Raw genomic sequence first — 23222 nt, 5'->3', positions numbered from 1 at the left:
CTTTGCATAGAGTTGATCCGGCTGTTGATTGTGGCCTGTGGAATGTTGTCCCACTCCTCTTCAATGGCTGTGTGAAGTTGCTGGATACTAGCGGGAACTGGAACACGCTACCGTACACGTCAATCCAGAGCATCCCAAACATGCTCAATGGGTGACATGCCTGGGGACAATGCAGGCCATGGAAGAACTAGGACATTTTCAGCTACCAGGAATTGTGTACAGATCCTTGCGACATTGGGCAGTGCATCGTCATGCTGAAACATGAGGTGATGGCGGCGTATGAATGATGAACAGATGAATGGCATGACAATGGGCCTCAGGATCTCGTCACGTCATCTATGTACATTCAAATTGCCATCGATAAAATGCATTTGTGTTCATTGTCCGTAGCTTTTGCCTGCCCATACCATAACCCCATGCCACCATGGGGCACTGTTTACAACGTTGAAGTCAGCAAACTGCTCGCCCACAGGACACAATACACTTGGTCGGTGGTTGTGATGCCAGTTGCACGTACTGCCAAATTCTCTAAAACTCTGTAGGTTTCGGCTTATGATAGAGAAATGAATATTAAATTCTCTGGCAACAGCTCTGGTGGACATTCCTGCAGTCAGCATGCCAATTCCACTCTCCCTCAAAACTTGAGACATCTATTACATTGTGTTGTTTGACAAAACTGCACATTTAGCCTTTTAGTGCCCCCAGCACAAGGTGCACCTGTGTAATTATCATGCTGTTTAATCAGCTTCTTGAGATGCCACAACTGCATTATCTTGGCAGAGGATAAATGCTCACTAACAGGGATGTAAACAAATTTGTGCACAAAATTTGAGAGAAATAAGCTTCTTGTGCCTCTGGAACATTTCTGGGATCTTTTACTTTAGCCCATTAAACATGAGACCAACATTTTACATGTTGCATTTATAGTTTTGTAGTTTTGTCAGACAACACAATACCACAGATAACAAGTTGAGGGAGCTTGCAATTGGCATGCTGACTACAGGAATGACCACCAGAGCTGTTGCCAGAAGTTGTTTTAGAGAACTTGGCAGTACGTCCAACCAGCCTCACAACTGCAGACCATGTGTAACCATGCCAGCCCACGTGTTGGTGTTGTGTGGGCGAGCAGTTTGCTGATGTCAACATTGTGAACAAAGTGGTTCATGGTTGCGGTGGTGGGCTTATGGTATGGGCAGGCATAAGCTATGGAGAACACAACTAATTGCATTTTATCGATTGCCAATTTGAATGCACAAAAATACCATAAGATCCTGAGGCCCATTTTGTTTTGAAGGTACAGTATCTGTAACTATCAAATGCATATCTTCATTCACACTCATGTGAAATCCATAGATTAGGGCCTAATTAATATGAATTGACTTATTTTCTTATATGAATTGTAACTCAGTAAAGTCTTTGAAATTGTTGCATGTTGTGTAACATTGTTTAAGTATATGAATCTTGTTTTGTTTTATGTTCTGAATCTAGAAAAACATGCCAATGAAATTATCCCTGAAGCATTATACAATGGTAGAAAAAGTATAGATTTGTATTAAGTACTTAAATACTCTAAATGTTAGAATGAAACAAGCAAGGCCTTTGAACACTTGGGACAACAAATTGCCTTTTATGGGGTCTGATGGAATTGACAAATCCAGTTAGGTGCATTTCAGAAATGGTTTAAATTAAGTTGTTCCTTGACATGGTGAGATTGTCGATAAACATATTTTAAAATGTTAAGGAAAGGTTGGGATCGTCCCATCTTTAAAGAAACCCTGATAATCAAGACCTCCCAAGGTCACAGTTGATCATAACACAAAAACAAAAAAAAATCAGGAGTTGGTTGTAGAGCTCAAACACTTGATTGAAAAATTAAAACATACAAAAGGGATCTCCCAAGTTTCCCATGATCGCTGTCTCAGCCAGCCCAGATGAAGCCCCTGGGAGAGCCTACACACAGCCGGACCGTATCCAGGCAGTTTGGCATTACTGTGAACATTAAACCACTCCTGTAGTCATCTGTAGCAATGCAGAAAACAAAAGCAAGCCTGCCAGGTCGGCCAAGAATTACAGGTTTCCCCTGAACTTAGATTCTTACTTTTTCAAGCCACCCAAAAACTGTTCCGATTAAGCGAGTTCTTCATGTACAGCTATGATATACCCATCAGGGTTTGAGATGTCATATGACAGTAATTAAATAAATGGGAGAGAAATAGCGTGCTGAAGAACATGGTTGCAAATGAGAAATGTCTTCAGACAGAATACCAAATGATTGGTTAGAAGTGGTCAAATCAGTAAGGTATGACCAAAAGCACCCACCGCATTTAACCAATCAATTGACGACTCACCATATAAGGAACAATACTTAAGGGATAAATATAGGAGCTACAGGTGACCAACTAATGAGTAAAGGGTCTGAATACTTATGTCACTGATATTTCAATTTTTGCTTTGTCATTATGGGGTATTGTGTGTAGATTGATGAGGGGGGGATTTTATATATTTAAAAAATAATAAGTTTTAGAATAAGGCTGTAAAGTAACAAAATGTGGAAAAAGTCAAGGGGTCTGAATACTTTCTGAATGCACTGTAAGTGAAGTTTCTGGTCACATTGGGATGAGAATGGTGTGGCGCATTTCATTGTCATGGCAGTGTTGGATAGATACAATGAGAAGGTGTATAAATTACTGACCCACTGCAAGTGTCTTTTAATGGAAACTACAAAGCAAACATGTACACCAAAGAATGACGGAAATAGGTACCGTCATAAAACAGTAAAAAAAAAGTAAAAGACCGTAGTGTTTCTTTCTCTTGTTGTTGTAGCCTCTGAACACGCCCCTTTCCATGGTACATCCTCTTGCTGGTTTGAGTTGGAAATACATTATAAGGCCAGATTCTGCTGATATACTCCTTATCCCCTTCGCCGTGAGGATAGTTTAGGCCTCCAGTTCCAACCCCAGGCCCAGCTTGTGGCCTCCAGTGTTGATGCTCTTGCCGTCCACCAGGGCAGAGAGCGTGAGTTTCACACCTGTAACAGAGGAGAGACAACAATCGCATTCAGGATGAGGGTAAAATAAACTAGGTGTCAACCAGAGATGGAAATTAAGCAAGCCCACTGGCCGGACGATAGTAATGTTGAGACATGTGCCATACTAGCCTACTATCAAAGCAGTGAAATTCCTTATGTTCCATCCCTGGCGTCAACATTCTCATCATTGAGGATATAAAGTCTCTTAGAGCTCAATGATTTCCTTTTTCAAATGAAAGCGAAACTAGTCTGTCCTACATCATTCTACCTGAGCCTTCTGAAACACTACAACAATAACAGTATACCGAGACACATTGACAGCAACGTGAATAGGACGTTGCATTACTGGGGACTCACTTGCTGAGATGATTAGCGATCAAGTTGAGATCACCCCTTCAAAACAGCATGCATGATGACAGTTGCTGAAATTGACATAGAATCTCTCTATTGGCCGACCGTTGCTTTGAGTCTCCAGTAAAGCATCATCTTAAAATCAACTTGGTGCCAAGTGGAGTGTATACGTGCACTAACTGAAAGAGTTCTACGCCCCCCCCCCACCCCATTTACTGTACTGTCCAATGTGTTTATTTTACAGATGCAGTACTGTATGCAGGTCACGTTGAGCACTTTGGTTCAGGAAGAGGATGTTGCATTACAGTGTGGGTTGCTCATAGAGAAGTAGTGGGCTACAGACAAGAGTGGTAATCTAACATTTCAACTTGAGGGAACTTAGAGAACCTGTAGTATCAGCAGTAAGAGAATCCTTAAATCTCCTGTAAAACGAGGTCTTACCTGGTCTCAGCGTCTGGGTGTATCCAAGACCGACCAGGCTGATGTTGTTCACTTTAGCCTGAAAAGACAGAATCAATTGTTTAACTTACAAGCCAAAAGGCAGAGGAAGGTTCCTAACGACGGCAGCCAACTAAACTAAAGCGGGCAACTCTGATCCTGGAGAGCCAGACAATGTGGCAAGTGCTGTAGCAGTAGTAGACAGCACTAGTAAGTATGTGGTGAGTGTAAAACACAGCACTAGTAAGTACTTGAGTGTTTCTTGCATGTGTTCTTAGGATACAGTAAGACAAAGGGATGGTTTCCTGGACACAGATTAAGCCAAGTCCTGGACAAAATTCAAATGTGAATTCAATGGAAAATCTCAATTGACATAGCTTTTTAGTCCTGGACAAGACTTAAAGCTCTGTCTGGGAAAACTGGCCCAAAGAGAGTCACTCCTGCACAGTACTTACACTGATGGAGGCACTCTTGTCCAGCTGGTATTTGGCTGCGATGCCGAAGCTTGTGCTGTTGCTGCCGGCAGTCCAGGCAAGGTTGACCGCTGTCTCCAGCGCTGGACTCACTTTCTGGTAGATTGAGCCACCAAACTGTACACCGTCATTACTGTAACAACCACCAGGGACAAGATTAGGGAGAGAAGGAGTGATAATATTTGTCAAGTCCTAACCTTTACCATGCTATGCAGTTTGTAGGGCCTGACGTTTTGATCCCTGGTTAAATCATTATTAATCAGATATTTAATGATTACTATAATTTTCAGGTTGACTACCGCTGTCCAGTCATCTATGTTCATTGTTTCTGTGTGCGCTTTTTTTTTTTTAAATACACAATTGAATAGACAATGTTTGCCCTTGAAGGTAATTGGTATTGTATGCACATAGCAGAGGACTGGAAATCCATACACTTGTATACACTGTATGCTCTCACTTACACGTTGGTGTGCAGCTGGAAGTCTCCGGTCTTGTATCCCACAGCGAAGTTGTTCTGGGTCATCTTAGACTTGGCCGTGTCAAAAGTCATCTGGTAGCCGGCGAGCCAGCCCTCGTAACCCACGACGGCCGCTCCATGGATAGCGGGGCCAGCGAAGTCAAAGTCAACGTCACAGCCCAGGTTGACAAACTCACGCTTGTAGGCGGTCTTGACTTTGCCGCTCTTCTTGCTGTCGTTGTAGCAAAAAAAAACATTTTGTTAGCCTACATTCTGAAGTTAAACATTTTTATTGAACAGCCAAACAGCTCAGGCCTACAATAACCAGTCTAATTGAAATGTAGCAACAGTAACAGAATATGAAGGCAATTGGGAGAAACCAAGAGCTTGAAAACCTCTCACTCCAGTAGTAATTCACCCATACACAGTCTTATGTTCCTAATAAAATAGTCCACAACCAATACAAATCCTGAGCTATTTCTTTCTGGATCGTCATTACACACCAGCCAACGAGGTTTACAGTAAGTGCACAAACACACAGCCTCCATTCACACACAGCATTAGCAACTAGAGATTACAATAACTATTTATTATGAGCCCCATAAAATGTTTGTGCTGAATGACACTAAGGCCAGTTCTAAACTGATAGTCTAGGCAGTGTGACAAGCTGTACAATTCAGCAGAGTGAAGTTGCCCTTAGATGCTGACCGTGGGTCAGTTTTGCACCTCCCCCCCCCATTAATGGTTAAAGTTAGGATCAGTTTCCCCTCCCAAATCCTATATCTGTACCTAGCGGAAACACCACCCCCAGAGCTCAGTGGATATGCAGCAACACCCCCCTCCTCCCCACAACCCCAACATGTGGCCCACCATGTGTCACCACGGGATTTACACTTCCAGGAAAGCCAATACTATGTGGACTGGCTGGGGAGGAACTACTGCATCGCTTTGTGTGTGACCAAAACCTATCTTAGAAAGTATTTCACAGTGCTACTGAGATGGTATAATTCAATAAATACATTGTTTCATATAACATGTCCAAGCAGGAACACACGATCAAGACATTTTTATGTGCATTATGGGTTGACAAATGACAAATTCACTTCAAACAGTGTAGATGAAGAGGAACAGACAGGTTAAAGAAGGATTTTTAAGCCTTGAGACAAATGAGACATGGATTGTGTATGTGCCATTCAGAGGGTGAATGGGCACTACTTAATATTTAAGTGCCTTTCAACGGGGTATGGTAGTAGGTACCAGGAGCACCGGTTTAAGTTTGTCAAGAACTGCAACGCTGTTGGGTTTTTCACGCTCAACAGTTTCCCGTGCATATCAAGAATGGTTCACCACCCAAAGGAGATTCAGACAACTTGACAGAATCTTGACAGTGACAAAAGCATTGGAATCAACATGGGCCAGCATCCCTGTGGAATGCTTTCAATACCTTGTAGAGTCCATGCCCTGATGAATTGAGTGCAACACAATATTAGGAAGGTGTTCCTAATGTTTTGTACAGTCAGTGTATCTACTGAGTGACTTTCACCTGATCTAAAAGCACTTTCTCAACACTTTTGTTTGTATAGGGGGTGGGGTGAGGACAGTTAGGGGTTACATATTACAATACCTTTTCTAACATACATCTATCAAGTGACATGAGTTAATGTAGTGCTTATTTTAGTGATGATACACTATTTTACAATAAAAAATATGTTTTCTGAGACATTGTTTAGTCACATTTTCTATTTACTAATCTCTCTCTATAGAGATGTTCATTTCTGATTAAGAGAGTAAATATCATATTCTGATATCATATTCACATTATTCACATTATTCACTGAAATCTGAACACCTGACAATGTATTGAAGACATGTGACTTTTAATTTTGAGGTGTCATTGTAGACTGCCGACGAAGTGAAACTCCTATGCGTCAATGCTGTCTGAGACAAAACGATGAGGGAGAAAGAGAGACGGAGAGAGAGAGACCACAGGTGAGGACGCATGCATTGGCAGACAGTCAAGCCTACAGCTGATGCTATACATTTTCAGCACTATAGACAGTTCCATTCTGCAGCGCGAGCAGACAGAGGGGGTATAAAAAGGTAGGAGCCGCGCTGCTTAGCCTGCACACCAACACTGCTTAGTTTACTGAGGCAATATGAGCCACAGAATGGACTATCATTTGGGTTCTCCGCATAGGGAGCTCAAGCTGAGTATTGCTGCTATCAACCCAAACTGACCGGATCCCCTCTGCATCCAGGACCGTTGGCTTTGGGTCGACTACCGCATACACGAAAAGAGGATATGCGACGACACTGAAGAGCGGGTGGGAGCTGTTCCGAGATCATCGGAGAGCCTTTTCGATTTATCAAACCCATTTACCGAGGTTTTGACAAAAATGAATGAGAAAGAACAGCTCCATGGGCTGAACGACCGTTTCGCCGGATTCATAGAGAAGGTGCGTCAATTGGAGCATGAAAATGAATTGTTTGAGAGGGAAATCGAGGAAATCAAACTAAAGGCACAGTCCCCTGCGTCTCTGGCCCAGGAGCACGAGCCGGAGCTTATGGACCTGAGGAACCTAGTTCATGACATCACCCTTCAGAAGCGTCAGATCGAGATAGAGCATCAGAACCTGGAGGAAGATTTCCTCACCTTGAGAGACAAGTATGAGCAGGAGGCACGTGACCGCTCGAACGCAGAGAACGGCATCCTTGTGCTGAAAAAGGACGCCAACGATGCATACCTCGCCAAAATTCAGTTGGACAAGAAAGCGCAGTCTCTGGTGGACAAGATCCACTTCCTGAAGAAGAACCATGAGGACGAGGTATCAGAAATGGTGGCCCAGATCCAAGAGGCTCAAGTAACGGTAAAGGCGCACGACTTTGGCAAACCTGACATCACAGAGGCTCTCCGGGACATCCGTGTGCAGTTAGAAGGTCACGCCACCTCCGACTTTCAGCAAGCCGAGGAGGGCTTCCGTGTCCAGTTCACAAAGTTAACCAAAGCGGCAGAAAGTAACAGAGAGGCGTTGAAGGCAACCCAACAGGAGATCCAGGAGAATAGAAGGCACCTGCAGGGGAAAACAATTGAACTGGACTGTGGGAAAGGAATGAGAGAGGCCCTGGAAAAACAACTACAAGAGCTGGAGGAGCGTCACTATGCGGAAATGATTCATTACCAGGTAGACTGGTTTATTTTGTACCTCTAACAATTGTAAGTAAACATCCACATGTTTATGACTCATATTTGTATTCAGGGCTATGTACTAGGTGTAGGCCACAAATATAGGCCCCATGTGAACTGTATCATTATTGGAATATAATTTCCTCATATTGGCCTATAGGGGTAGAACACTATTTCCCCCCTTAAATCTCTCCTTGTTGTCATACCAGACAAAGTGGCTGGTTGACCCTATTACTGACTCTTTGTGTGTGCTTTTCTGTCCAGGACACTATCAGGCAGCTGGAGAATGAGCTGACCAATGCTAAACTAAACATGTCTGGCTACCTGAGAGAGAACCAGGACCTGCTGAATGTCAAAATGGCTTTGGATGTGGAGATTCTCTCTTACAGGTAAGAGACATCAACTCCGTCTCTCCCATATATAAAATCATTGACTGAGGAAAATACTGTATATTTTTAGTGTGTTCCTGGATCTTTTTCTGAGGATAACCGGGTGTGGACATTTTATTCTTGCCCAGCGTATCTGATTCAACTTAGTGCTGTGTTAGAGCAAAACTGTGCAAAAGTGTCATAGTGGTGGGAGATTACTACAAAACACAGTCAATAGTAAACAAATGAAACAGTAGACATTTTATTGAAATAGTTTGATTTCATATTTAACATCAAATGAACATAGACCATTTCACAACACAGAATGACACTTTAATCATGATATCGATATTCAGACATATCCACACACACTGTTCTCACGAGCTGACATGGATGTGTGCAGAATTGATCAGTCTGGAATTTACGAAGCTAGAACATCGGGACATATCCGTATTATAGTCATGTCGGTAATAACACGTCTCTCTGCCTCCCTATAGGAAACTCCTGGAGGGTGAGGAGTCCCATCTGTACACCATGTCTGACACCCACATCTCCATGCCCTGCATCTACCGCCAGTCCCCGTCTACACCCTGCCTTGCCTGGCCCGGCAGGGAGGGCCCATACGCAGGTCTGAACCCCAGTACAAGTTTGTTGAGGAGATCATCTCTGAGACCACCAGAGACATGGAGATGTCCGAGAACGAGGAGACAGGCTCCGAGGAGACGGTCGGGGGAGAGGGAGACGAGTTGAGACAGAAGCAGGGAGAAGAGAGTGACAAAGCTGAGAGGAGGAGTGGGGAAGAGGAGGATGAGGACAAAGAGAAAGCTAGAGGTAAAGTGGATGTTGAAGTGGACGCCCCGGAGGAAGAGGGTGAACAGGAGGAAGAGTCTAAGAGACAGCAAATGGTAACATCAGCAGAGGTCGAGGTAAATGGAGATGGAGTTAGCCCTAGTGAGGGAGAAAATGGAGAGGAGGGAGATGATGAAAGAGAGGAGACAAAGGGGGTGAGCCAGATGCAATCAAAAGACAGAGGACATTGACAGAGGTGAAAATACACAAAGTGAAGTCAAATCAGCTGAGGCCACTAGTGAGGGAGAGAATGAAAAACTGGACACAACAGAGAAGCTAGACAGCGAGATAAATGAGACATTAGAAAAGATGACACCCCAAAACATGGCAAATCCCAACCGGAGGTTCCATGAATGGTGACATCTCAACAGAACCCAAAACGTCAGAGTCAGAGGATAGCAAAACAGGAAGTTCAATAAAGGGTGAACCACAGGGCCCCACAGAGGACATCTCCAAAGAACCCAAAACGGTGTCAGAGGAGAGAAAAAAAGAAATCCCTTTAAAAGAGAGAAAAAATGTAGATCTGAAAGAGGAGAGTGCCCCAACAGAGCAACAACAAGACAGCCCAAAAGAAAGTCCCATCAAAGAGGGAAAAAAAGGTAGATCTGACAGAGCAGAATGCCCCAACACACTGGAGCAGAAACCTGATCAGAAGGAGCACAGAGAGTCAGACCAACCTCAAGAGGCAGAGAGTGCTGTGACAACACAAGAAGAGGATCTCCCTGAGCCCACAAAGAAGGACATGGAATCCCATGATAACACTGCAGAGCTCAACAGCAGTTCAACCAAGGAGACAGTGGAGCAGGTGAGGTCACCTGATGATTCTGGTGTAAAAATGACACAAGATGAGAGAACAGTAGGAGGTAAAAGGCCATACAGAATTCTCAGCACAACAAGTGAGTGTAAGGAAGACCTTGTGCAAAAGACTCCTAAACAGGAGATGGGTGCGACAGAGCAAAAAGTGAGCAGCAAGGATGATAGTGTAAAAAGTGTTGTGCAGAAGGAACATAATGGCAGTGAAAAGGTCACAAAAGAGGTCTCAATGGGTGAGGAAAAGGGGAAAGAATCTGAGACATCCCCTAAACCCGACCCCACTGTGAATTCTAAAGAAGAAACAACCCTGCAACCAGAGCCAACTGTCACCCCTAAAGAGGAGACATCCCCTAAACCCGACGCCACTGTCACTCCTAAAGAAGAAACAACCCTGCATCCAGAGCCAACTGTCACCCCTAAAGAGGAGACATCCCCTAAACCGGAACCCACTGTCACCCCTAAAGACGAAACATCCCTAAAACCGGACCAAACTGTCACCCGTAAAGAGGAGTCATCCCCACAACAGGAGCCATGCGTAACCCCTAAAGAGGAGACATCCCCTAAATCGGACCCCACTGTCACCCATAAAGAAGAAACATCCCCTAAACCGGACGCCACTGTCGCCCCTAACGAAGAAACAGCCCCGCAACCAGAGCCAACTGTCACCCTTAAAGAGGAGATATCCCTAAACCGTACCCCACTGTCACTCCTAAAGAGGAGACATCCCCACAAAAGGAGCCAGTTGTCACACCTAAAGTAGAAAATTCCCCAAAACCAGAACCAGCAGTCACACCTAAAGTAGAAAATTCCCCAAAACCAGAACCAGCAGTCACACCTAAAGTAGAAAATTCCCCAAAACCAGAACCAGCAGTCACACCTAAAGTAGAAAATTCCCAAAAGCCAGAACTAGCAGTCACCCCCAAAGTAGAAAATTCCCAAAAGCCAGAACCAGCAGTCACCCCTAAAGTAGAAAATTCCCAAAAGCCAGAACTAGCAGTCACCCCTAAAGTAGAAAATTCCCAAAAGCCAGAACTAGCAGTCACCCCTAAAGTAGAAAATTCCCAAAAGCCAGAACTAGCAGTCACCCCTAAAGTAGAAAATTCCCAAAAGCCAGAACTAGCAGTCACCCCTAAAGTAGAAAATTCCCAAAAGCCAGAACTAGCAGTCACCCCTAAAGTAGAAAATTCCCAAAAGCCAGAACTAGCAGTCACCCCTAAAGTAGAAAATTCCCAAAAGCCAGAACTAGCAGTCACCCCCAAAGTAGAAAATTCTCCAAAACCAGAACCAGCAGTCACCACCAAAGAAGATTCTTCCCCAGAACCAGCATTCACCACTAAAGAGGAAACTTACCCAAAACCAGAACCAGCATTCACCCTTAAATTAGAAACTTCCCCACCACCAGAACTAGCAGTCACCCCTAAAGTAGAAACTTCCCCAAAACCAGAACCAGCTGTCACCGCTAAAGAAGAAACTTCCCCAAAACTAGAACTAGCAGTCACCAATATAGAGGAAACTTCCCCAAAACCAGAACCAGCATTCACCCTTAAATTAGAAACTTCTCCAAAACCAGAACCAGCAGTCACCCCTAAAGAAGAAACTTCCCCAAAACCAGATCTAGCAGTCATCCCTAAAGTATAAACTTCCCCAAAACCAGACCCAACCATCACCTCCAAACAGGAAATATCCCCTAAATCAGACTCAACTCTCACCCCAGAATCAACGACCACCCCTAAACCAGACTCAACCCTCACCCCAGAATCAACGACCACCCCTAAACCAGACTCAACCCTCACCCCAGAATCAACGACCACCCCTAAACCAGACTCAACCCTCACCCCAGAATCAACGACCACCCCTAAACCAGACTCAACCCTCACCCCAGAATCAACGACCACCCCTAAACCAGGCTCAACCCTCACCCCAGAATCAACTACCACCCCTAAACCAGACTCAACCCTCACCCCAGAATCAACGACCACCCCTAAACCAGACTCAACCCTCACCCCAGAATCAACGACCACCCCTAAACCAGACTCAACCCTCACCCCAGAATCAACGACCACCCCTAAACCAGACTCAACCCTCACCCCAGAATCAACGACCACCCCTAAACCAGACTCAACCCTCACCTCAGAATCAACGACCACCCCTAAACCAGACTCAACCCTCACCCCAGAAACAACGACCACCCCTTCAGAAGAGAGTGAAACGATGGGCAGTGGTGACAAAGCTAAGACAATCACACCACCAGAGAAACAGATGCCTGCAGTTGTAGAGAGCAAGGACTCACACAGGGGGGCGCCAGAAAGCAACACAACTCAGGAGAAACCAGAGGAACGTATGGACAAAGCGCCTGAGAAGGTTACAGAACCCAAAGACAGAGAGCGTGAAGACCAAGGCCTCTGAGTTAAAACCTGAACATGTGGAGATATCTATTACAAAGACATCACCAGTGAAAGAACAGGATGTATCAGCCGTGGGTTTGAAAGATCAGACAGATGATGAGAAGATAAAAGGACAGGCGCAATTTAAAATAGACGAGAACGGCTTTACAGGAGGTGATGGAGAGAGCAAAGATGACAAAACTGCGAAGAAGACATCAACATGACAAGCTGCTGAGCCAATTGCAGAGAAGCAGGCTAAACCTAAAACTTGGGACTAAACCTCTTTTTCGAATGACTAGATTTAGAGGTCAGTAGAGGTTTTCTTTAAAACTGCATGGTTAGTGCAAGCCTTTAAAGCAATATGAGAACTGATCCGCCTTAAAATATGAATTGACGCTTAATATGTAAAGTATCATGATTCGTGACTGTCAATTATCACTAGGGCCGAAACTTTCACTTTCGCTATGTCCCCTCCCACATTCTGAAATTCTATTTTTGTCCCCCAGTTTTATCATTGGAATATGTTACAAAACAGGCAACGATGTGCTCTAGGACCATGCGGATGCCTCCGAGTGGTTGGGTAGGCTGTTTGGAGTGTTTATCCAACTTTATATATATTTTTTTTACAATAATAATAATGTGCCCACCACTTCTAAAATCAAAGTTGCGCCCCTGATTATGAGGCAAAATTAATGAACTCCTGCAAGAGATATGTGCTGTAATATTGAATGTAACAAATCAAAAGCTGTATTTTGCTGTATCTATTTACTTATATATATATCACTAATGGATGATAATGTGCATAGGGATGATAATGAGAATGGTTGATAATGTGATTTGATCATGCCTGTATGTGCTGAGCAATAAATGCTATTTGAAGAGCACTTCTGTTTCCAGCTATTCTTACATACTGTGCTGTATTTCACCTGATAAGATGGCATCACATATAGAATTTCTCAGAATTTCTCCCATATGCAGAAGCAGGTGAATTCCAACAGCACTAGTCTGATTTTACATGACTGGGAATAAAGATATGCATCTGTTGGTCCCAGATACCTTCACAAAAAAGTTACGGGAGTGGATCAGAAAACCAGTCAGTATCTGGTGTGACCACCATTTGCCTCATGCAGTGTGACACATCTCCTTTGCATAGAGTTGATCCGGCTGTTGATTGTGGCCTGTGGAATGTTGTCCCACTCCTCTTCAATGGCTGTGTGAAGTTGCTGGATACTAGCGGGAACTGGAACACGCTACCGTACACGTCAATCCAGAGCATCCCAAACATGCTCAATGGGTGACATGCCTGGGGACAATGCAGGCCATGGAAGAACTAGGACATTTTCAGCTACCAGGAATTGTGTACAGATCCTTGCGACATTGGGCAGTGCATCGTCATGCTGAAACATGAGGTGATGGCGGCGTATGAATGATGAACAGATGAATGGCATGACAATGGGCCTCAGGATCTCGTCACGTCATCTATGTACATTCAAATTGCCATCGATAAAATGCATTTGTGTTCATTGTCCGTAGCTTTTGCCTGCCCATACCATAACCCCATGCCACCATGGGGCACTGTTTACAACGTTGAAGTCAGCAAACTGCTCGCCCACAGGACACAATACACTTGGTCGGTGGTTGTGATGCCAGTTGCACGTACTGCCAAATTCTCTAAAACTCTGTAGGTTTCGGCTTATGATAGAGAAATGAATATTAAATTCTCTGGCAACAGCTCTGGTGGACATTCCTGCAGTCAGCATGCCAATTCCACTCTCCCTCAAAACTTGAGACATCTATTACATTGTGTTGTTTGACAAAACTGCACATTTAGCCTTTTAGTGCCCCCAGCACAAGGTGCACCTGTGTAATTATCATGCTGTTTAATCAGCTTCTTGAGATGCCACAACTGCATTATCTTGGCAGAGGATAAATGCTCACTAACAGGGATGTAAACAAATTTGTGCACAAAATTTGAGAGAAATAAGCTTCTTGTGCCTCTGGAACATTTCTGGGATCTTTTACTTTAGCCCATTAAACATGAGACCAACATTTTACATGTTGCATTTATAGTTTTGTAGTTTTGTCAGACAACACAATACCACAGATAACAAGTTGAGGGAGCTTGCAATTGGCATGCTGACTACAGGAATGACCACCAGAGCTGTTGCCAGAAGTTGTTTTAGAGAACTTGGCAGTACGTCCAACCAGCCTCACAACTGCAGACCATGTGTAACCATGCCAGCCCACGTGTTGGTGTTGTGTGGGCGAGCAGTTTGCTGATGTCAACATTGTGAACAAAGTGGTTCATGGTTGCGGTGGTGGGCTTATGGTATGGGCAGGCATAAGCTATGGAGAACACAACTAATTGCATTTTATCGATTGCCAATTTGAATGCACAAAAATACCATAAGATCCTGAGGCCCATTTTGTTTTGAAGGTACAGTATCTGTAACTATCAAATGCATATCTTCATTCACACTCATGTGAAATCCATAGATTAGGGCCTAATTAATATGAATTGACTTATTTTCTTATATGAATTGTAACTCAGTAAAGTCTTTGAAATTGTTGCATGTTGTGTAACATTGTTTAAGTATATGAATCTTGTTTTGTTTTATGTTCTGAATCTAGAAAACATGCCAATGAAATTATCCCTGAAGCATTATACAATGGTAGAAAAAGTATAGATTTGTATTAAGTACTTAAATACTCTAAATGTTAGAATGAAACAAGCAAGGCCTTTGAACACTTGGGACAACAAATTGCCTTTTATGGGGTCTGATGGAATTGACAAATCCAGTTAGGTGCATTTCAGAAATGGTTTAAATTAAGTTGTTCCTTGACATGGTGAGATTGTCGATAAACATATTTTAAAATGTTAAGGAAAGGTTGGGATCGTCCCATCTTTAAAGAAACCCTGATAATCAAGACCTCCCAAGGTCACAGTTGATCATAACACAAAACCAAAAAAAAATCAGGAGTTGGTTGTAGAGCTCAAACACTTGATTGAAAAATTAAAACATACAAAAGGGATCTCCCAAGTTTCCCATGATCGCTGTCTCAGCCAGCCCAGATGAAGCCCCTGGGAGAGCCTACACACAGCCGGACCGTATCCAGGCAGTTTGGCATTACTGTGAACATTAAACCACTCCTGTAGTCATCTGTAGCAATGCAGAAAACAAAAGCAAGCCTGCCAGGTCGGCCAAGAATTACAGGTTTCCCTGAACTTAGATTCTTACTTTTTCAAGCCACCCAAAAACTGTTCCGATTAAGCGAGTTCTTCATGTACAGCTATGATATACCCATCAGGGTTTGAGATGTCATATGACAGTAATTAAATAAATGGGAGAGAAATAGCGTGCTGAAGAACATGGTTGCAAATGAGAAATGTCTTCAGACAGAATACCAAATGATTGGTTAGAAGTGGTCAAATCAGTAAGGTATGACCAAAAGCACCCACCGCATTTAACCAATCAATTGACGACTCACCATATAAGGAACAATACTTAAGGGATAAATATAGGAGCTACAGGTGACCAACTAATGAGTAAAGGGTCTGAATACTTATGTCACTGATATTTCAATTTTTGCTTTGTCATTATGGGGTATTGTGTGTAGATTGATGAGGGGGGGATTTTATATATTTAAAAAATAATAAGTTTTAGAATAAGGCTGTAAAGTAACAAAATGTGGAAAAAGTCAAGGGGTCTGAATACTTTCTGAATGCACTGTAAGTGAAGTTTCTGGTCACATTGGGATGAGAATGGTGTGGCGCATTTCATTGTCATGGCAGTGTTGGATAGATACAATGAGAAGGTGTATAAATTACTGACCCACTGCAAGTGTCTTTTAATGGAAACTACAAAGCAAACATGTACACCAAAGAATGACGGAAATAGGTACCGTCATAAAACAGTAAAAAAAAGTAAAAGACCGTAGTGTTTCTTTCTCTTGTTGTTGTAGCCTCTGAACACGCCCCTTTCCATGGTACATCCTCTTGCTGGTTTGAGTTGGAAATACATTATAAGGCCAGATTCTGCTGATATACTCCTTATCCCCTTCGCCGTGAGGATAGTTTAGGCCTCCAGTTCCAACCCCAGGCCCAGCTTGTGGCCTCCAGTGTTGATGCTCTTGCCGTCCACCAGGGCAGAGAGCGTGAGTTTCACACCTGTAACAGAGGAGAGACAACAATCGCATTCAGGATGAGGGTAAAATAAACTAGGTGTCAACCAGAGATGGAAATTAAGCAAGCCCACTGGCCGGACGATAGTAATGTTGAGACATGTGCCATACTAGCCTACTATCAAAGCAGTGAAATTCCTTATGTTCCATCCCTGGCGTCAACATTCTCATCATTGAGGATATAAAGTCTCTTAGAGCTCAATGATTTCCTTTTTCAAATGAAAGCGAAACTAGTCTGTCCTACATCATTCTACCTGAGCCTTCTGAAACACTACAACAATAACAGTATACCGAGACACATTGACAGCAACGTGAATAGGACGTTGCATTACTGGGGACTCACTTGCTGAGATGATTAGCGATCAAGTTGAGATCACCCCTTCAAAACAGCATGCATGATGACAGTTGCTGAAATTGACATAGAATCTCTCTATTGGCCGACCGTTGCTTTGAGTCTCCAGTAAAGCATCATCTTAAAATCAACTTGGTGCCAAGTGGAGTGTATACGTGCACTAACTGAAAGAGTTCTACGCCCCCCCCACCCCATTTACTGTACTGTCCAATGTGTTTATTTTACAGATGCAGTACTGTATGCAGGTCACGTTGAGCACTTTGGTTCAGGAAGAGGATGTTGCATTACAGTGTGGGTTGCTCATAGAGAAGTAGTGGGCTACAGACAAGAGTGGTAATCTAACATTTCAACTTGAGGGAACTTAGAGAACCTGTAGTATCAGCAGTAAGAGAATCCTTAAATCTCCTGTAAAACGAGGTCTTACCTGGTCTCAGCGTCTGGGTGTATCCAAGACCGACCAGGCTGATGTTGTTCACTTTAGCCTGAAAAGACAGAATCAATTGTTTAACTTACAAGCCAAAAGGCAGAGGAAGGTTCCTAACGATGGCAGCCAACTAAACTAAAGCGGGCAACTCTGATCCTGGAGAGCCAGACAATGTGGCAAGTGCTGTAGCAGTAGTAGACAGCACTAGTAAGTATGTGGTGAGTGTAAAACACAGCACTAGTAAGTACTTGAGTGTTTCTTGCATGTGTTCTTAGGATACAGTAAGACAAAGGGATGGTTTCCTGGACACAGATTAAGCCAAGTCCTGGACAAAATTCAAATGTGAATTCAATGGAAAATCTCAATTGACATAGCTTTTTAGTCCTGGACCAGACTTAAAGCTCTGTCTGGGAAAACTGGCCCAAAGAGAGTCACTCCTGCACAGTACTTACACTGATGGAGGCACTCTTGTCCAGCTGGTATTTGGCTGCGATGCCGAAGCTTGTGCTGTTGCTGCCGGCAGTCCAGGCAAGGTTGACCGCTGTCTCCAGCGCTGGACTCACTTTCTGGTAGATTGAGCCACCAAACTGTACACCGTCATTACTGTAACAACCACCAGGGACAAGATTAGGGAGAGAAGGAGTGATAATATTTGTCAAGTCCTAACCTTTACCATGCTATGCAGTTTGTAGGGCCTGACGTTTTGATCCCTGGTTAAATCATTATTAATCAGATATTTAATGATTACTATAATTTCCAGGTTGACTACCGCTGTCCAGTCATCTATGTTCATTGTTTCTGTGTGCGCTTTTTTTTTTTTTTTTTTAAATACACAATTGAATAGACAATGTTTGCCCTTGAAGGTAATTGGTATTGTATGCACATAGCAGAGGACTGGAAATCCATACACTTGTATACACTGTATGCTCTCACTTACACGTTGGTGTGCAGCTGGAAGTCTCCGGTCTTGTATCCCACAGCGAAGTTGTTCTGGGTCATCTTAGACTTGGCCGTGTCAAAAGTCATCTGGTAGCCGGCGAGCCAGCCCTCGTAACCCACGACGGCCGCTCCATGGATAGCGGGGCCAGCGAAGTCAAAGTCAACGTCACAGCCCAGGTTGACAAACTCACGCTTGTAGGCGGTCTTGACTTTGCCGCTCTTCTTGCTGTCGTTGTAGCAAAAAAACATTTTGTTAGCCTACATTCTGAAGTTAAACATTTTTATTGAACAGCCAAACAGCTCAGGCCTACAATAACCAGTCTAATGGAAATGTAGCAACAGTAACAGAATATGAAGGCAATTGGGAGAAACCAAGAGCTTGAAAACCTCTCACTCCAGTAGTAATTCACCCATACACAGTCTTATGTTCCTAATAAAATAGTCCACAACCAATACAAATCCTGAGCTATTTCTTTCTGGATCGTCATTACACACCAGCCAACGAGGTTTACAGTAAGTGCACAAACACACAGCCTCCATTCACACACAGCATTAGCAACTAGAGATTACAATAACTATTTATTATGAGCCCCATAAAATGTTTGTGCTGAATGACACTAAGGCCAGTTCTAAACTGATAGCCTAGGCAGTGTGACAAGATGTACAATTCAGCAGAGTGAAGTTGCCCTTAGATGCTGACCGTGGGTCAGTTTTGCACCTCCCCCCCCCATTAATGGTTAAAGTTAGGATCAGTTTCCCCTCCCAAATCCTATATCTGTACCTAGCGGAAACACCACCCCCAGAGCTCAGTGGATATGCAGCAACACCCCCCTCCTCCCCACAACCCCAACATGTGGCCCACCATGTGTCACCACGGGATTTACACTTCCAGGAAAGCCAATACTATGTGGACTGGCTGGGGAGGAACTACTGCATAGCTTTGTGTGTGACCAAAACCTATCTTAGAAAGTATTTCACAGTGCTACTGAGATGGTATAATTCAATAAATACATTGTTTCATATAACATGTCCAAGCAGGAACACACGATCAAGACATTTTTATGTGCATTATGGGTTGACAAATGGGTCATTATTGCTATAACGTTACTCGCAAAATTAGGGCCCAGAATTGCAGATTTATTTTATTCAATAGACATTACATTTGCTAGCATCTTTTTATGTACAAATAGCTCATAGGCTGGTTCATTTGGGAAGTGGAAACTCAAAACTCATTAGCTAGATGGCTTAATATAATAGGCTGCTAGTTAGCCTTGTAATTAATTAATCGAACAGTAAATTAAATGTAATAAAAAACACTGTTGCATACTACCCAATGACGTCTATATAGGCCTATGCAATGACCGCAAATGGCCGATGTGCACTACTAGTGCTCTGTATACGTCAGCAATACACCAGTTATTTTGGTTGAAAACTATGCTTAAACAATCAGTATTGAGAGTTGAGAAATACAATGTAATATCTACAGAAAGCTGAGGCCCTTCTCTCCAACAGTCACAGCAGTTGCCATTTTTCCCTCTAACCTACTCAGAGCATGCAGAGTGAAACAGCCACAAGGGCACAGACTTTCATGGAGGAATCCGGATATTTGGATTTTATTAGGATCCCCATTAGCGACAGCTCGTCCTACTGACGAAAAAGACAAGACTTTACAATTTATATAATACATTAAAATCTAGTAATGCACTTTAGGCTACTGCTTGACCGAATCATGGTTTTAGCCACCCCAAAAATAGTTTGATTAAATTGTCAAAATCTGGAGCCCAACTAGGAGAATAAACATCTCCATTCAAATATACAAGCAAGAAAACACATGCCATGGATATGATAATAAATTCTACACAGATGAGTGCCATTTCAGGCTGAAGATAATTTGACTGGCCCCGTCAACTCAGATCTACCCACAAGCCTGTGAGGACTGCACACCCCAGATCATGTTACCTTCATGTAAGGACACTATGTGCTGGACTGACTCTTCTTGGCTAGCTATATGTTAATACCATCAGTACCCATATGTCCAAACACATGAAACACCATTTTAAGTACTAGAACCACATTTTAGTCGTTTAGTAGATGCTTTTATCCAGAGCGACTTACAGTAGTGAATGCATACATTTTTAGAACTGGTCCTCTGCATTGAAATTGTACATTTGTGATCTTACCCAGTGTTTGGTGAGAAGGTTGTGTCAAATGTCAGCTTCAGACCCTTGACAATCTAAAGAAAACAAGAACAGAGAACCAGACTGGTAACACAAGTTTGATCTTCCAGCATTTCATGTGATCACTAGATATTGAACATTCATGACTTGTTTGAATCCGCTTTCTTTTCAATTATGTGTCAAGGCTATTGTGAGAAACTCCAAACACAACAACGATTGTGTTACAAAAAGCATTTTCAAAAAAACTTTGTTGAATCCGAACCTGGTCTTCGACGGTGATCTCTGTTCCCAGGGTGTTGTCAGTGTTCCACTTCTCTGTGAAGGTCAGGCCGTACTCTGACCTCTTGTATTTGGTTTCCAGGCTGCCCGCCACCTTGCTGGTGTCTGTGTTGGTGGAGCCAGCTGTTTTGAACTCCTGCAGAACATTTGTAAAAAATGTTCACATCAGGATATGAATAAATACAAATGTTGTAAAAATATCTTAATTCACTTGGGTTTTTATTGTCAAGGAGAGTATTGAACTACACTGCTCCTGTAGAGCTCTCTGGGTTGTAAATTCAAAGTACTACACAATTACTGCAATCATAAAGACCACATACACAGTAGTAGAATAGAGATAGTTCTACATTCACTTTGAAAGTAGACATAATTAGAAAGAAAAAAAGCCAACTTACCACTCCGCTGCCGGACTTGGTCTTCACATCAAGCTTCACCAGGCCGAACCCTTCAGGGAGAAAGCAAAGTCAGTCAACCACTGATGCATATTTCACAAATGGGAAATAGTCATTAAATAAAATCAGTGTTAGCACAATGTAATATTTCATACACTAACATCTTACAGGATGACATGCAGAGCCGAGAGAGATATATTTTATCTATAGATCGAACACCATCCTGCCTATTGGTTTAGAATCCCTCAAATGAACTCAGCCTATTGGTTCTTCCTGTTCTGAAACAAATGTGTTTCATTACAAACACAATGACCACTAGAGTATATTTGTTTGAGTGAAATGTACAGTACCATAGCCTTTGCTGAAGATGTCCTTGGCGGACTTGCCGAGGTCACCATATGATGGAGGCACAGCCATTACACCTGTTGCAGGGAGAAAATAATGTATACATTACACAACAGTCAGAGTTCATTTTGATTTACAGATTGCCTGCTTTGGAAACCAATTTCGTTTGAATCTATGAACAGGGATAGGAATAATAAGCGACATAAGGGTCCCAGGCCGCTAGCAGGTTCCCAACAACAAAAAAACATTTCATTTGTATTTTAGGTACTCTGGCAGGGTCTCAACTTACTGTTTAAAGCTTGAATAGTAAAATACACATGGGTTAAAGTTCAACATTTGCTTGTGCATCAGCAATTTCTCGTCATGTCAGTCACTCAACTAGCCATGTCATCATTTTTAGATCGGTAAATTAGTCTAGCCAGCTATCATGGCCTAAAACTGACCAGTTACCCAAAGCAGGGGAAGGCGCCCAGGGGACAGACCACCATTGATTTGTTAGTCATGCTCACTCTGATATCATTCAAATGGCATAAGTCAAGGCAAAATGTGTATTGCAGGAAACTCACTTTTATTTATTTTTTTACATTTCTCTCCACTGTCAAGAGTCACTAAAATGTTTTGCCCGCTTACAGGCCCCTAAAGGCTAGTAGTCCCTGTCTATGAACATAAGTACTCAACCAACACAGCTAATCATCCACTAGGCAACTACTTTACCAGGGCTCTCCAACCCCAGTTGTAACTAACGTGATGCAGTTTATCAACCAGCTAATTATACTATAGTTAGGTGCTCTAGATTATGGTTGGAACGAAAACCTACTGAATGGTAGCTCTCCAGGAACAGGGTTGGATAGCCCTGCAATATACAATAAAGAGTGTGGTTGCCTGTCTATAACAGCCAGCTCCATCAGCCCAGAGCAAGGATTCCCTTGCAGACGTTGATAATCTGAGTGGGTATGATAAGTGGCCTGTCTGGTTCTGGATAGCTAATTTATCTGAACTGACGCTGGGCCACACCTCAGTGACTCACTCAGTTAAAGACAGGCAGAGGAATGTAGGGCTAGGTCTGGGAAGCGCTTCACTCAGTTTAATTCCAATTCACTTTATTGGCATGACGTTTTGATACATATGTCCACTCTCCAGCCAATTACTGGCTCCTACCCTGTCCGTCCCAATAAATCAACTACTGGGTATTGTACAATTCAGAGACTCCATTAATGTTACTAGCTAGGTCATTATCCTAGAGCAGCTCAAAGTAATCCGGTGAACGCCATTTAACACACATGTGCAGCGGACATGAGTTGTCCTTTCTCGTATAAGGTTACATACAGGTCCAGCAGCAAAGCTCATTAGTTAGATAGCTAATGCTAGGCACATTTAGCGATAGTGTGTCAGTCAGTCCTCAGGCAAGCGTGGTCATAAACCGCGGCAAATGTCGTTTAGTTGCTTTAAAATAAAATCCAGTTTAGTTGCTTTACTTACCAGTAAAAGATGAGGCTAGCAGTAAACTTCACCGGTTGGAGGGCGACTTGAAGGAGACTGCAATGTAATGAAATCCAGCCTATCAACCGAAAGACCCCTCTACCTGTCACATGTTTGCCTGTCTAAAAAAAAAATACTTGCAGATTCATTACAAAATAATTACAAAATCAAAAGTTTAAAAGGCTTTTGGCTGTGACTAGATTTTTTTCTGACAATACAAAAAACATTCTTACGCACCTTTTTTCCCTTATGCATAGAAATATGTATTTATCATAGATTCATCCATTTCCGTGTGTAACTTCTCATGG

At 42.9% G+C, this 23222-nt stretch overlaps 2 protein-coding genes across 3 annotated transcripts; one reads left to right on the top strand and one right to left on the bottom strand.

Moving 5' to 3' along the window:
- Nucleotides 1-2678: 2678 nt before the first annotated feature.
- On the bottom strand, nt 2679-23041 carry LOC118369851 (voltage-dependent anion-selective channel protein 2-like). Of its 2 annotated transcripts, none has more exons than XM_035754597.2 (9): nt 22915-23041; nt 21441-21512; nt 21094-21143; nt 20682-20834; nt 20423-20475; nt 4752-4979; nt 4273-4423; nt 3821-3878; nt 2679-3028 (listed from the first exon to the last, which is right to left on the bottom strand). In XM_035754597.2, the coding sequence occupies exons 2-9, from the start codon at nt 21505-21507 to the stop codon at nt 2937-2939; spliced, it is 852 nt and encodes a 283-aa protein (XP_035610490.1). In that variant the 5' UTR covers nt 21508-21512; nt 22915-23041; the 3' UTR covers nt 2679-2936. The 2 variants fall into 2 exon arrangements, with proteins under 2 accessions (XP_035610490.1, XP_052354688.1); XM_052498728.1 differs by lacking the exons at nt 2679-3028; nt 3821-3878; nt 4273-4423; nt 4752-4979 and adding exons at nt 16165-16513; nt 17304-17361; nt 17756-17906; nt 18241-18468 and having other exon boundaries at nt 22915-23040.
- Nucleotides 7114-8246, top strand: LOC127916537 (neurofilament medium polypeptide-like). Its single transcript, XM_052498729.1, has one exon. It carries the CDS (start codon nt 7144-7146, stop codon nt 7954-7956), a length of 813 nt encoding a protein of 270 aa, XP_052354689.1. The 5' UTR covers nt 7114-7143; the 3' UTR covers nt 7957-8246.
- Nucleotides 23042-23222: the final 181 nt, after the last annotated feature.

Source organism: Oncorhynchus keta, chromosome 36 (genome assembly GCF_023373465.1).
Source record: "Oncorhynchus keta strain PuntledgeMale-10-30-2019 chromosome 36, Oket_V2, whole genome shotgun sequence".
Taxonomy (NCBI): Eukaryota; Metazoa; Chordata; class Actinopteri; order Salmoniformes; family Salmonidae; genus Oncorhynchus; species Oncorhynchus keta.
Note: the sequence above shows the minus strand (reverse complement) of the source record. Positions and strands in the feature narration are given on the sequence as shown.